General features: G+C 36.5%; 1 protein-coding gene across 1 annotated transcript; it reads right to left on the bottom strand.

The window, feature by feature from the left end:
• Positions 1-90: 90 nt before the first annotated feature.
• gtf2h1 (general transcription factor IIH, polypeptide 1) lies at positions 91-6705 on the bottom strand. Its single transcript, XM_079248713.1, has 15 exons — positions 6566-6705; positions 5946-6110; positions 5659-5851; positions 5055-5220; positions 4861-4954; positions 4531-4680; positions 4366-4445; positions 4152-4285; positions 3985-4072; positions 3817-3905; positions 2404-2521; positions 1583-1673; positions 1104-1219; positions 851-943; positions 91-771 (listed from the first exon to the last, which is right to left on the bottom strand). The coding sequence occupies exons 2-15, from the start codon at positions 6097-6099 to the stop codon at positions 685-687; spliced, it is 1653 nt and encodes a 550-aa protein (XP_079104839.1). The 5' UTR covers positions 6100-6110; positions 6566-6705; the 3' UTR covers positions 91-684.
• Between the last annotated feature and the right edge of the window lie 8347 nt (positions 6706-15052).

Here is a 15052-nt window from a genome sequence, read left to right as displayed (position 1 = left end):
ACAAGTTGGAGAGCATGCTCCATCTTCTTCTTGCAAGTGGAATGAAATACTTCAGTTTAAATACACAGCGGCATGAACAAAAAGCCTCACTTTAATTCTTACATTTTTGTCTTCAGTGCAGACAGGTAGTGCAGACATTACAAACCAGTGACGGTGTGATTTTAGTCACACACAAAAAGCACTCGTGTGTGAAATGTCTAAGTATTGCTATATTCACGCTCCTTCCTGCTTCTTTTGTACTCTTCCACAATCTTTCAGAATGTCTCTGTACATCGAAGTGCTCTTTTTTCTGCACTGACAATACATACTGACTGTCCTCCTGCTTGTGTCTTACACCTCATTCGGCTGTCCTGAGAGCCTTTTTTTCCCCCAGATTTCCAGCTGAAGTTTGGTCATTTTACATAATTTCACAAATGCTTACCATTACAGGCCAAAATCTCTTAATCATTGAGAAATAAACAAAGAAAAGAGAACAAAACTAATTACAGTTATTTGTGACCGAGATGCAATTAGTCTCTGTAGAACATTTGGGGTTGTAGCAGCTTCCCTCTAAATCGTCCTCATTAAGCCCTTGTGAACTATGCTCCATTGGGCTGTGGTGTGTGGTCTCCTCACAGCAGTCTCGAGGACCTTCACAAGTCATCTGTCCACAATTGAATGTCTCTCATGTCAAATCACCACAGGTCAGGTTTTCCTCATCATCCGGCGGGTTTGCCAGATGTGGAACTTGCTATAGGCAGTCTGCAGCATGTCTTCTAAGTGTCCTGTAAGCTGTGGTAAAGGGAACGAGATTTAATTCATGTTCCACCATATGAATGTGTCTGTGTCGCTAGAAATACCTCAGACTTACATTTGTACTCAAGTACTGACGCTGAATCTTCTCTTGAAATGGACGAAGCTTGGTCATTTGAAATCTCTCAAGGTTTGACTTCATTTTGGTCACCTGTGATGAGACAGAAAAGGCAAAAACGGCACAATGTATGTGTTAACGTTTGACAGAAAGTTCAATTGTTTACATTCACATTTTAATAATAAAAAAAAAAGCCATGTTGTTATGTTGCTATCACATAAATTACTTTTAAAAAAAATGAAATTTTTGTTACCTTCTCTTCCAAAAAAGTTGAATTTACAGGAAAACAGGACCAAAAGTGTCTCAATAACTCTCCAGCAGCTACATAAAGATGTTTTAATTCACTCTGAACATCAGTGGGTACCATCTCTGGAAAAGATCAACATAAGCATATTAATTAACATGGTGTTCTACAGCAGGACGACTACATTTGGTCCTTCGAGGGCCGCAGTCTTACAGGTTTTCAGTGTGTTCCTGCTCTAACACACCTGACTCAAATGCACCCAACAGCCTATTAATTCGGCACAATGACTCATTAATTTGAATCATGTGTTGGAGCAGGGACACATTAAAAAATCTGCAGGACTGTGGCCCTTTTGGGACTAACAGCATGAATAAGAAGGTTCCGTCTTATTTCACATTATTATTTACTACGGTGAGAATGCAATTTGAGCAATGTAAGCTTCAGCTCAAGCAGCAACGGTTTAATAAAAATGCACCACACACACTTACGATTTATGGCTTGCTGTGCACCGGCCTGCATGAGGGCACCTCCTGGAGAGAGCGTTGCAATAGCAGAACTTGCTGCTGAGCTGGACAAAACCTGCAAAGAAGATTACTGAAATTAAAAACATTAATCTTTACAAGCCTAAAATATAAAATATTTTTCTGGCTGTATTGGAAACTTTAGATAATTTTAAAAACATTGAAAACCAAATGTTGACAAATCAGCCACACCCCATAATTATTCTTTATGGACAGCAGTGGTGCATTAAGATGGCTTGGAAGGAGACTTGTATGTGTATATAAGCAAAAACAGACAGTAACAGCTTGTCTCAGTTGAAAAGATGCTTTACTACGCCCTCGACTTTATTTGACAGAGTTTACTAGTAGCCTTTGCTGGTACTGGCTTATTGATTTGATCAGTGGCAGTTAAACTTGTTACATACTCCCCGAGAGGCAAGAACTTGGTTCTTGCTTCTTGTGGATTATGTAACAAGCTTTAGTCTGTTATAAAAAGAATAACTAACAAACTTTTAAAAGTATAAGTAATGCCTTTTTCCAAAGATATTTACATCAAAACCTCTCAGGATGCTTTGTGAAACAAACTAAATTGCAACATCAGTTTAAGCCAAACAGAACAGAGAGAAGCGGAAAGTGACAGAGCTTCTGGGATGCTTCAGAAACACACCGCGGTGCCCCTTGTAGAACCACTCCGGTTGACTAGTGTCGCCATGATCAGCTGCAAAGCCGCAGCGCTTTCATGTTTGGTAGAACCGAGGGGGCAAACAAAACAAATTTTAAAAGTATTAGAAGGATAGCAATGCTCTAACCTGAGTGAGGTTGGGTTTGTAATTGGCCATCTCATGTCGGATATAGTTGACAGAGTTGATGATATCCTGGCTGGTTGTATAATGTTGGGACTGAAGTGGAACAGGACCATGAGCGTACCTTATTTAAAAGAAAAAGGTGGAGAGAATAATGGCCGCACCATAATAAAGCATGAATACAAATGAGATGATAACCATAATATTGTGAATCATAATATTTAGTTCAAGGCAAAAGCAAACAAAAATAGGGACAACAGTGGATCCACCATTTTCTACTCTATTATGACAGTAAAAAAAACAGGAGCTCTGTTCAGAGGAAGCCAGACCCCTAAGTAGGATTTTTTTCCCCCATTTAGCTGAAGAGCAGTTATACAAATAAGTATTGCAGAAGCAGACAACTAATTAAGAAGGTCTCACATTTTCAAACCCATTTTAAATAAAAAATCTGCTTAAATGCAATAATCGACTCCACTGACATCACTCAAATTCTTTCAAATGTCAGGCAGAAATTATCTTTAATGTTCATGCTTGTTACATCACCTGCAAATCAAAATGACATAATACCACACTGTATGTTATGGTGTGTATTGCACGGTCTATTCAGTTAAGTTTTATTTAAAGTAATGCTTAGCAGAAGACAGGGCAAGATCAAAACAGCTATGTGTTGGATGCGACAGATAGATTGCTTGAGATTTTAAAAGAATTTAACATTGTTAAAGGGGGACACACTGAAACTGGTAGGGCTACAATGATGTTTATATTGGAAACTGGAATCACTCAAAGCACATAACTCCAACAAACTGTTGTAATTTATTAATATTATCAACGACTGTGAATTAGTTTTGATTTAAAAGCTCTAATGGCAAAATGATCCCAATAGTAGTGATCACCAACGTCTTGTCAACCTCTGCATCAGCTTGTTAACAAGTCATTGATTTGAGTCAGGTGAGCTGCAGCAGGGAAACATCAAAATCTACAGGATGGTCAATCTTTAGGACTGAAGTTGATGACTACTGCTCTATATGATAAAAATATCTTCTGATAGTAAAGAATCTTTTTAAAAAAATCCTGGATCCAGGCAGTGATCTGGATCACCTGCTAAATCAAATCACTTGTTCCTTTTTCTATTTCTGAGATTTCCTGAAACTTTTATCAAAAATCAACCACAGTTTTTTTTTTTTTTAGTTATGTAGCAAACAGACACACAAAACAACATTGTTGAACACATTTTCATTCTATGAGAACAAAAACAATTATTTTAGTAACGTCATTAGATCCAATACAAACACCGTTTTTAAATAAATATATAAAATTTTCTATTATTGACCTTTGACTTTCTACATGGTGCAACTTTAAGAGGGTTAAAATCATTTTAACAAGTTATTATATGAAAAAAAAAAGAAAGAAAAACACTACCTGTCTGACTTCTTCAGGTTTAACGCAACTGTTTTTGGTCGGTTTTCCCTTTGCAGGTCCTCATATTCTATGGCTTCTTGTAATTTAACCTAAGAAAAAAGCAAAGTAATCAAGTTATCGCAACATATATTGCAGAAACTCTGCAACACAGCAACAGAGCCATCATACCTTCTTAACAGGAGGTTGAAAGAAGTCAGAATCCCTTGAGTTTCCATCTGTGCTGCTTGTCTCACTGGCCTGATCAGCTGGCATTTCCCTTTAAAACAGGAGGCCGTTAGTGCAATGAATACGGCAGGAGCAGTTTTCCCATTGCTTTGGTAAAAGATTCTCTTTACCCCTTGCGGGACCCTGCTGCCAGCACCATGGCACTGTGATGGTTGAACCGTTTTATAATGGCCGAGTTGCTGTTCTCCTTCACCGTCCTGTTTGCATTTGAGGTTGAGGGTAGTGTTGTGCTAATACCATAACCCTGCATCGCAACAATATCAAGGTTTGTGACTGAAGGAGGCAAAGGAGGGAAAAGTTCTTTGAATAATAAAATCCTCTTACCTCATCTAATGTCTTATCCTCCAATGACAAGAGGTCAACCAAAGGATTCTTGACTCCTTGAGTCACCAGAGTCTTCAACCCTACACATGACAGTAAACAAATGTGTGGAACAATAACTTATTTTACATTAATGAGATAAGACACTTACAAGCTTTAAACACCTACCTTTCTCATCCTGCTTGGCACATTCTGAGAAGATATCTTGTGTTCCTGTATTGATGCGGTCTCTATGAAAATAATGGGACTGAAAAAAACGCGTCCAGAATTCCTTCTCCGTCAGGTTATGAGGCACATTTTCACTGTACTTCTGCTTCACTGCAAGAAACAATGCAAGTCTGTCTGAATTTATTTATTTCATGCTGAATTTACTCTCTATAGACATTGTTTCAAACTCCTGGTTTAATTAATAATCTGAGCTTGTTATAGTCTTATTTTTGCTTGTCAAAACTTTTACAGTTTTTAGGCTAACTTATAAGATAATATGTGACTGAATACCTGCAGGGTATGTTCTGAAGATGGATTCAATAATGTCAGCTGTTAGATTATATCTCAAGCCATTACAGCCATCAGTCTGGGGTCGAATGTCAGCCTGTGAAGCATAAAATGAGTTATGTTAACATACATCTGTATGCTGTTTATGCTGAAGCATAAAAAATACAGTACAGCTATGCTAGAATAGACGTACTTACCAGGAATGCTCCAGATATACCAACTTCTTGTTTGTTGATATATGGTACAGGTTCTGCATTGTTTATGCCTCCTAATCTGTTAGCCCAGAACTCCTCAGCACTGATAACTTGGCTCACCACGAGGTCTTTATATAACTGAAAAAGGACTGGATCCTCCTGAAGCATCCTGCAAGAGCAAATACAAACATGCCAGCAAAAGAGTGAGATCGGCATACAGTGACAAATTTTAAGTGCAACTGACCTACTTTTAGCAAGAAGAAAAAAACACATGACTTGATGCAACCTGCATTAGCTTTTACCTTTCAATCCTGGAGCGATGGGCACATTGGATTAATGTTTCCAAAATACACAAACTATTACAAATTCAGTTTTTTTTAATATTAAAGTTTTAAGTATAGATAAAAGGAGCCCATACGTTTTTGTAATATTTATAAAGCAGACTTTAATCTGCAGCCCTTGATTTAAGAAGCAGCCGACGGTGTCATTTTATATAAACATGCAGTGTGTTTCACTTAAACTATTTAATAACGCAAAATAATAATGAAACAACCAAGTAACAATTTTGAAAAACTTAAAAGCTGGAAAAGATTGACAACATTTTCACCTGTTTTTCTCCTCTAACTCCTTGTTTGCCTTCTTCTTGAACTTGGGCAGTAGCTGCTGCAGCAGTTCCTTTGCGGCATCTCGGTCCTTGAGTGCGGTGCTGTCATTGGCAAAGTGGAATGTGGAACTCTCCCCGGTGTGAAGGACCAGCTGGAGCTGAACTTTGGCTTTGCCGTCAGGACTTATCTTCTGACCTGCACAAAGCAGCGGTAAGGTGCAGCTTGAAATAAACACTGCCAAACAAGTCAATAAGGATCAATTGTGAGGAGCATTCAGACCAAGACTTACAGCGGATATCTGAGTACAGGTGGCTGACTGTGAAGCGGTCTTTTCCTTCTGGACCCCAGGCTATTCGTTCAGCCATCAGATATAGTGTGCCATCCTGCTTTTTCTGACGTACTTTTTTCACCACTAGCAGCACCTCCTCTGACAGAGATGCCATGGCTCAGATACCTGGAAAAAAAAAAAAAAAAAAAAGAAAGACTGATCTTTTTTTTTTTTTAATTATTAAAAACAAAGACTACAACAAGAAATGGATAAAATATATTTAAAACGTGCATTTACTAAATAATAAACAATTTAACAATAAACTTTTCCGTTATTACTTGATCAATAGTCAAAGATTTCACTTAAGCAAGAATATAGGAAGCAAAAATGAGGCGACTTATTCACTACACTAAAATAAGGTGTGTGTGTGTGTGTGTGTGTGATACAATCACGTATACATTTCAGTTCACTACACCAATGTCATAAATATACACTCCGTCTCACATCCTCTTATACATGATGCTCATGTATTTTACACAAAAACAAATTACTGCTATGTGCAACAATTAACTTAGCAAAACGGCCCAACATTAGCTAACAGAAAAGGGAAAGCCACCGAGACAAGTCGGCAAGAAACTTACTTAATCAATACTGCAACAAATACGTCTTTAGAACTAAACACATAATCTCCAGATAATCCAGTTTTCACTATGACAGTAAAAGAGCGCGTTAATATAAACTCAATTTGAACTACTCTAACACTGTAAGGTCTGACTTCGGCGCCGACATGACTGCCGAGCTGTGTATGTGACGTTCAAAAGATTCCGGTAGCTCAAGGAACTCAAGCGATAGTTCCACCTAGTATGGTAGCCGCTGCAAAAAACACAAAATGAAGTTTCAAAGTAAAAAGTGATTGGGAAGTTCAAAAAGCAACCAAATCTCACCAAACTAAACAAAATAAAAATAAAACAGTCTTTTACCCAATAGGATTTTTTAAATAAAAAATTATAAATAGAGTTTTTACTTTTTTTTTTTTTTTAAATTGTCACTAATTAAACCTGACACAATTTGCACTTTGGAAGGAGTCCAAAGTACGTCGTTAACCTACATCAAAGCAGCTTTCACATCAGAGGATATATGCATTTTTTTAACACCTTTTTTAAAACTGCATCATCAAACTGCTAAATAAGGGGTAATATGTTTCAGAATAGCCTTCCATCAAGCATAGACTTGCTTGGTTTGACTTCCTGTCGGACTGTTCGAGGTTGGTGGTGCTGTGGGTACACTGCTTCGATTACTTTTTTTTTTTTTTTTTTTTTTTTTTTTTAAACTTTTTTTGTTATATGCACACGGGATTAAGTGCTTGATCACTTGGTCGAATCCTTTCTGTCTATTTTTTTATTTTTATTTTTTTTTACACGGACTGGAAGGACAATAGCAAGAGCAATAGCGGAGCTTGTTGCTAACCGGTAACTAACCTCTGAGCTGACATCGGATTGAAATATCAGCTGACCAAGATAACTGCCGACAGCGTAAAGGACTACTGTAATTGAGTAGGCTGATGACATAAAAAAAAAGTCACTTGACTTCCTCTCGGAGGAAGTTTCTGCTGTGAGGCTGCAGCAGAAGGGAATCTTGACACTGGTGGAGGAGGTGAATGTTCTCCGCATCCAGAATGAGGCGAAGGACAAGAGGATTGCTTTCCTGGAGGGCACAGTTTCTGACTTGGACCCAGATGACAGCTCCATTGAACAGCGAGAGATCGCTTTTTTGCAGACCAGGGGCATAGAGCTGGACTGTGGCAACATTGAAGCTTGTCACCTCGCTGCCCACAAGAACTGCCAGAGACAAACCAGCTGTCATCTTGAGGTTTGTCAACAGAAAACAGAATATTGCACTGCTGAAACAAGGATGGAAGCTGAAAGGTATAAATGTATTTATCAATGCAGCCAAGCACAATGCAGATATTGGTAAAGAAGCCCGTTACCTAAGGAAGCAAAAGAAAACCTGGAGATCATGGTAACACAACACGGAGGATCAGTGAGATTGATAACTTGGAACTTAAAACATTCAATATACTGATCACAATGCATTGGTTATGGAATATGACATAGACCTGGATAATTACCTCTTCAACTCTATCAATAATAAGTGTTGCTACTTCACTGAGGATCAATGACACCAAATCAATAAGGATGGCAAGCTATCAATTCTGTACATAAACAGCAGGAGTCTGTATGCTAACTTCACAAGCATTGAGGAATATTTTGAACAGTTTACACAATCATTCAGTGTTATTGCAGTAACTGAAACCTGGTTAAATGCAGCTGGAGGGTTATGAGTTTGTACATATGGATCGACAAAATAAAGGTGGAGGTGGAGTTGGAATATATGTGGAGCAAAATGCTAAACTCTGGGTTTTGGACACTATGACAGCAATGGTGGACAACATGCTTGAATGCATGTTGTCAAAGAAAAGAATAAACCTGTAATCAATAGCTGTTTCTATAGGACACCAGCTTCACATATTGAACTGTCAAAGGACTGGATGGAGGAACTGTATGTAAATAAGAGCTGTAAAAACATTTTTGTCTTTGGAAACTTTAATATTAATTTACTCAAACAACATGACTGATGATTTCATTGACTAAATAGTATGAACCTGTACCCCAAAATCACCACACCCACTAGGATAACCTCCCACTGTGCCACTCTCATTGATAATTCAATTTTTCAATTAAACTTTATTTGTATCATGCCACTTCACAACCATGATGTCATAGGGCACTTTACATACACATAATTTCAAGCCAATTCACACATATTCTATAACAGAAACCAACTGATTGCATCAAACCATGACTTCGATCCAATCACCCATCCTGAGCATGCATGAGGTGGCTGTGGGAAGGAAAAAAACTCCCTTTTAACAGGAAGAAAACCTCAGGCGGAACCCGGCTCAGGGAGGACAGCCATCTGCCTCGACTGGTTTGGGTGGAGATGACAGGAAGGACAGATCAACATGTACAACTGCACTTACTCAGGAAGACCTGCGGAAAAAAGAAATATGTTAGAGATGGAAATACTATCATATATTTATACATTAATACATTAGAAATATGGAGCAAGGTACTTCTCAGTGCACCAGGTGACGTCCCCATTGCTACATAAGTAATTGATGGCTAAACTACCCATAACTATAAGAGCATAAAAGCATAATCTGGACAGTTGGGCCCCTGTGATGGGCCGAGCAGTGAAGAACAGTCAGGCACAGGTTTAAAGTAAAAAAATAGGGTTTTTATTTTGGGCCAAAAAAGAAAAAGTTATTTGAACATAAATGAAGAAATCAGGCCTATAGAAGAGGTCAACTTAACAAAACTATCAAAGAACTTGTAACAAAAGTAACTCAAGCAACAAAATGAAACCAACTGACCTAACAAATGACACACAAGGGGAAACTTAAATAGTGGCTGATCAGCCCAAACAAAAACAGACAAAGGCGATGACACACAAAAACCTCACTAAATGAACAAAAGAAAACCCGAAATTTCCCCTCCCATTTCTGCCACTGGTCTGGTCCAATTAGCTGGCTCCACCCTATGGCCACCTGCTGGTTCACAGCCAAGGGACTGGAGCTACTGAAACTCAAAGGAAAGAAATGAAAAAAATCATACCATCACAACATAAACTAAAATGCACACTTTTTCAGAATAGTTGTGATGCTACATGAAGCTAATGTAAAAAATATTGGTCTGTAAATGAAATCCTGGTTAAACAACATAAATCTTAGTGTATGTGTGGTGCATTTTAAAACCACCTATGTGTGGCTGTAGGCACAGCCAGCACAGCCCCGACCTTGTACATGCGGACTCCAACTCAGGAGATGCTTGTATCTCCTGATAATATACTTACAAATGACACTGTAAGTAGTACAGAAAGTGGAATACTTATCAGTGACATTAGGGAGCATCTGCCAGTTTTTACAATCTATGACACTAACTACAAGACCTATCAACCTAAAAATAAAAATGTATATAGAAGAATAAGAACGGAAGTATCAATTTCTGCATTAAAAAATTATTTAATGGTACAACACTGGGATAATGTATATAACAGCAATGACATAAATAGTGCATATGATGAATTCTTGAACACATTTAAAAACATAGAAAACAAAAATTGTCCTGTAGAGATACTTAATCAGAAACGAAAATATGCAGCTCAACCTTGGATTACAAAGTGATGACAAAATGAAAAATACACTCTACAGAGTATATATGTGACATAGAACCAGAGAGGCTGAAAATAAATGTAAAACATATAAAAATAAAATAATTAATATTATAAGAACAGCAAGAAAAAGGTATTTTAACAAATTATTAAAGGGCAACAAGAATAATAAAAGGTATATGGAACATACTGAACACTGTAATAAAACATGGCTCTAAACAATTATGTTATCCTAAGTACTTTATGATCAATAATAATGAAAGTTTTACCATCAATGAAATAGTTAACAGTTTTAATAAGTTCTTTGTAAGTGTTGGATCTGATCTTGCAAAGCAAATCTCTGATCCAGTCATATCTGAGGAGAAATTTGATGGTCTAATAGACTGGAATCTGAATTCAATGTTCCCCACTGTAGTGGATGAGACAGAACTTATAAATACTGTTTCTAAATGTACAAGCAAGACATCAAATGAACATGATGAAATTGATATGGCTGTTGTGAAAAGACTGATTGAGGGGATTTGTAAACCATGAACATACATTTGTAATTCATCATTTCAAACTGGATCATTCCCAGACAAAATGAAAATAGCCAAGGTCATACCCTTGTAAAGAACTGGTAACAAACACCAATTCACAAACTACAGACCTGTGTTGTTATAGTCTCAATTCTCCAAAATCTTAGAAAACATTACAATAACCACTGGACACATTATAGAAAAATATGAATTGTTCATGGAAAGTCAGTAGGGATTTAGATCTAGTAGAACAACATCAATGGCATTAATTGACTCAGTTGAGGAAATCACAAATTCGATTGACCAAAAACAGTAGACAGCAATCATTTACATAGATCTAAAAAAAAAAGCCTTTGACACAATAAACTATGATGTATTATTCACGAAACTAGACCGGTATGGCATCAAAGGTAAATCATTAGAATGGATCAAAAGTTATTTATCAAACAGGAAACAGTTTATAAAATTGGAAAATTTTTGTTCGACATGCTTGGACATTACCTGGATCAGAGATTTGCTTTGCAAGATCAGATCCAACACTTACAAAGAACTTATTAAAACTGTTAACTACTTCATTGATGGTAAAATTTTCATTATTATTGATCATAAAGTACTTAGGACCCTTAAGGATCAGTGTTGGGCCCTAAACTTTTTTTTACTTTATATAAATGACATCTGCAAGGTTTTAAAAGTTTTGAAGGTTGTTTTATTTGCTGATGATACTATTATCATGCCCTGCCTTGCTGTCACCATCTCACTCTCTGTTGCGCCCTGCCTTGTCCTCATTTGGTTTGTCCTCCCTCTCCAGCCACAGCTGCATCTGATTATGTTAATGACCTCACCTGTTCTCTATCACCACCACCTCCCTTTAAAGCCAACACTTTTCTCCACAGCACTCACCAGTTCATCGTCGTATCCTGTTCCCCTCCTGGCCCTTTCCTAAAATACCTTTTGAAACTTATTCAGCAAGAATCCACCTTCTTCTTCTCCGGAAACCCATGACAAATATTTTTTTGTTCTGGCAGTAGCATACAAAGTCTAACTCAAGTGATTAATATTGAACTGAATAAATTAAAAAATGGCTGGACAGAAATAAACTGTCATTAAATCGGAGTAAAACAAAAATAATACACTTTGGAAATCACAGATCTAATTTACAATTACATATACAGTTGGATGGGGTTACTACTGAAAGAGCAACTGAAACGTCTTTGGGGCGACGTTAGATGAAAAAAATTTGTTGGAAACCACAAATTAAATCTGTACAAACTAAGATTTTAAGATGTATTCAGTCACATATTACATCTTTTAAGATATATTTAAGATGTACTAAATAAAGCAAAACAGGTACTAGATCACAATTCACTAAGCATGTTGTACTGTTCATAAGCTCTTCCATATCTCATTTACTGTGCAGAAGTCTGGGATAATAACTACATAAGTACAATATATCCACTAGTTATTTTGCAAAAGAAGGCAATAATGATCAATAATGGGGCAAGATATCGAGACCACACAAAAACATTATTTTTACAATCATGACTCGTGAAATTTGTTGACATTGTGGAATTTCTGACAGCACAAATCCTATTTAAAGCTAAAAATAATCTCCGACCAGAACATATTCAAAAGTTATTCATCAGGAGGGAAGGGGGATATAATTTAAGGGGTAAATTTAATTATAAAATACTGGAGGTACATACAACAAGAAGAACTTTTTGTATTTCAGTTTGCGGGGTTAAATTGTGGAATAGCTTGGAGGGGGCACTCAGAGAATGCCCAAATAGAGCTCAGTTAAAAAAAAATATAAAGAAATAATTTTTTACAAGGTATGTAACTGAGGAGGGTGTTTGATTATTACTGGGTGCTTACTATTAAGTTTGTCATGAAGGTACTTTGGCGTTATCTTCAGTTATGTTATAATGTTATAGAATATTGTTATAGTTATAGTTATAGTTATAATGTTATAGAATATTGTTATAGTTATAGTTATAGTTATAGTTATAATGTTATAGAATATTGTTGTTAAGGCTACAGATAATGATATATCATTAGAAATATCATGCTATTGACAGGAAGATAAGAGATATATTATTAATGACTCATAAGGATGGGGTGGGATAATATAAGTTTTTACTTCCTCCTACTCCTTTTCCAGATATGTAAAGATAATACGTAGTTGTCAATTATGTCAGTTATGTTTGCTTTATCCAAGCACAACTATTTTGTCTGTTAATACTGTATAACAATTAGGTGCCTTTACATGTTTGAAATAAATTCAAATTTTTTTTCAGAAAACTGCAAAGTCAAACTAAGCTGTTCGTCAGGCATGTGGTGGTCATCACCATACTAAGACAATTTATGGTGTTTTTCTCTTTGAATTTGTTATAGTCTGTGACTGAAAGTCAGTGATTGTACATATTTATGTACTGTTTATATGAAGAGATCCAACTTACTAAACTTATCACAAAAGCAAAGACATTTGTGTTTGGTGGATTAGTTCTCATCTTTAATAATTCCAGTTTATATTTGTGTATTTGTATAAACACAAATTGGCCATTTTTACTCCTAATTTACTTTACACGGTCGGGGACTTAAGTAGTTTGTGAAAGATTTATTTATTGCAACAACAGTGCATCACGTCCACTTCATGCTGGTCACCAGACAGGTCACATTTTGCTGTTTAGTGACAACGCATTCCTCAACAAAGAGTTGAGGATCAACCAGTTGGGTTTTGCTGGTCACTTTAGGACATACAGCAAAACCAAGCTGTTCCAACAAGCATTCAATTGGGTTGCAGTCTGGACTAACGGCACAACATTCAGTCAACTCCACACCCAAATTCTCAAGCAACTCTGTGACAGTCCTGGTTCAATTACTGTTGTTATGCTTGAGGATAGGTCTCCTGTCTTCCAGAATATCATTACTTACACAGTAACAAGTTATATCTTGTAGTAAGGTGACTAATAATGTTTGATGTATAATAAAAAACCAATTAGTATTACTAATTAATTAAAAAGTTCATCAAAACACAAAAAGTCAGGGATCTTCAATGAATCTTAAGCTTTAATGATGCAGCAGAGAGAAGTTTGAAACATCACATTATAGTGAATATTGTCACACAGACAATACACAATAAAGTCTTAACCAGTATAGTAAAAAGCCCAAGTAACCAGTTTAAATATTTAAGGAAATTTCAGACCGAAAAAGAATTGCTGTTTACAAAGTTCCACATATTTGGATGTGTTTGATACAAAGGAATGTCTCTGTTGGTCTTGATTTTTAGAGATTTTGAAAGTTGAAAAAAAAAAACCAATCATCATTAATTTTTTGTTCCACCTTTGACATTTTCTGGTTTACGGTTTGGTGAGCTCTTTACATTCAGCAAGCCGACACCCACACTTGTCAACTGAAATGTAGGTGTGCTGGATTTTGCTGCCATCAGAGCAGATCATCTCCACTTTCTTCTTGCTGGTGGACATTTCTTGACAGCAGGTACATGAATGCATCAAACTGTTTGTTTCTGCTGAGTACCTGTAAGTATAGAAAAAGTACAGGTGAGATACCTACCCTCAAAAAGCAAATATTTAAAACAATCTTTACGTTAAAACTGAAACAGGTGACTTTGGCATTCCGAAGCAGTTTATGTTTACAAATTCTCTAGATACATTAACATGAATCTCACATTGACCAGGAGGCTCCACAGGATCCCTCACAGGCTGTGAGCTCCACCGGCACAGTTGAGTTGCAGTTCTTTGTCTGCAGGTATGTGGTGTTCTTGTTTAGCTGACAGCTGTAACGAGGAGTACCTGCAGACATCATATGAACATATTCACAGGAGCACATAACTGCAGCTGAATCATCATTTATGTGGCCTACACTATGTTTTTATGTTTCTTTTTGTGGTTTGAAAAAACTTGCAGATCTTGCACACTGAAATCTGTTGATTACGAGTTGTTTTCTGTTGTTTTTAAGCAAAAATGAACATAAGCTTTGTGTAAGTAAGAAAGGATATAAGAAAGTGCTGTTATACACTAAATAGATGAGAGGAAACAGTACATGAAGGCTTACGTGTCAGAACAAATGGTTAAATGAACTGTTAGGATTTGTGGATCAGGTTGGCAAAGCACTGTATTTATTTATGTGAAATGACTTATTATATTTAATAAAGTATAGTTTAATCCCATTTTCTTTTATTAAATGTTACTTACAGGTTCTGCAACAGCCATTCATGTCACTTTTCTCAGTTCCCTGGAATCACAGATAAAATCAAGAGTTGTCAACATACCACAAAAATAATGCTATGCAATCTAAAACTACTTCCATTTCTTTCATTTTCATTGTACAAAGCAGAATTGTCTAATATTTTTTTAATACAGC

The sequence above is a fragment of the Telmatherina bonti genome (genome assembly GCF_933228915.1).
Source record: "Telmatherina bonti genome assembly, chromosome: 2".
Classification (NCBI taxonomy): domain Eukaryota; kingdom Metazoa; phylum Chordata; class Actinopteri; order Atheriniformes; family Telmatherinidae; genus Telmatherina; species Telmatherina bonti.
The sequence above is the reverse complement of the archived record's forward strand: the minus strand, read 5'-3'. Positions and strand labels throughout refer to the sequence as shown.

Excerpts from the sequence above, each read along its gene's own strand:
- gtf2h1 (XM_079248713.1), bottom strand. The coding sequence starts at position 6,099 with ATGGCATCTCTGTCAGAGGAGGTGCTGCTAGTGGTGAAAAAAGTACGT. Across the intron at positions 1,674-2,403 it reads ACAAACCCAACCTCACTCAG|GTTTTGTCCAGCTCAGCAGC; the intron begins GTTAGAGCATTG and ends TCTTCTTTGCAG. Across the intron at positions 772-850 it reads GTCAGTACTTGAGTACAAAT|CTTACAGGACACTTAGAAGA; the intron begins GTAAGTCTGAGG and ends CCTTTACCACAG.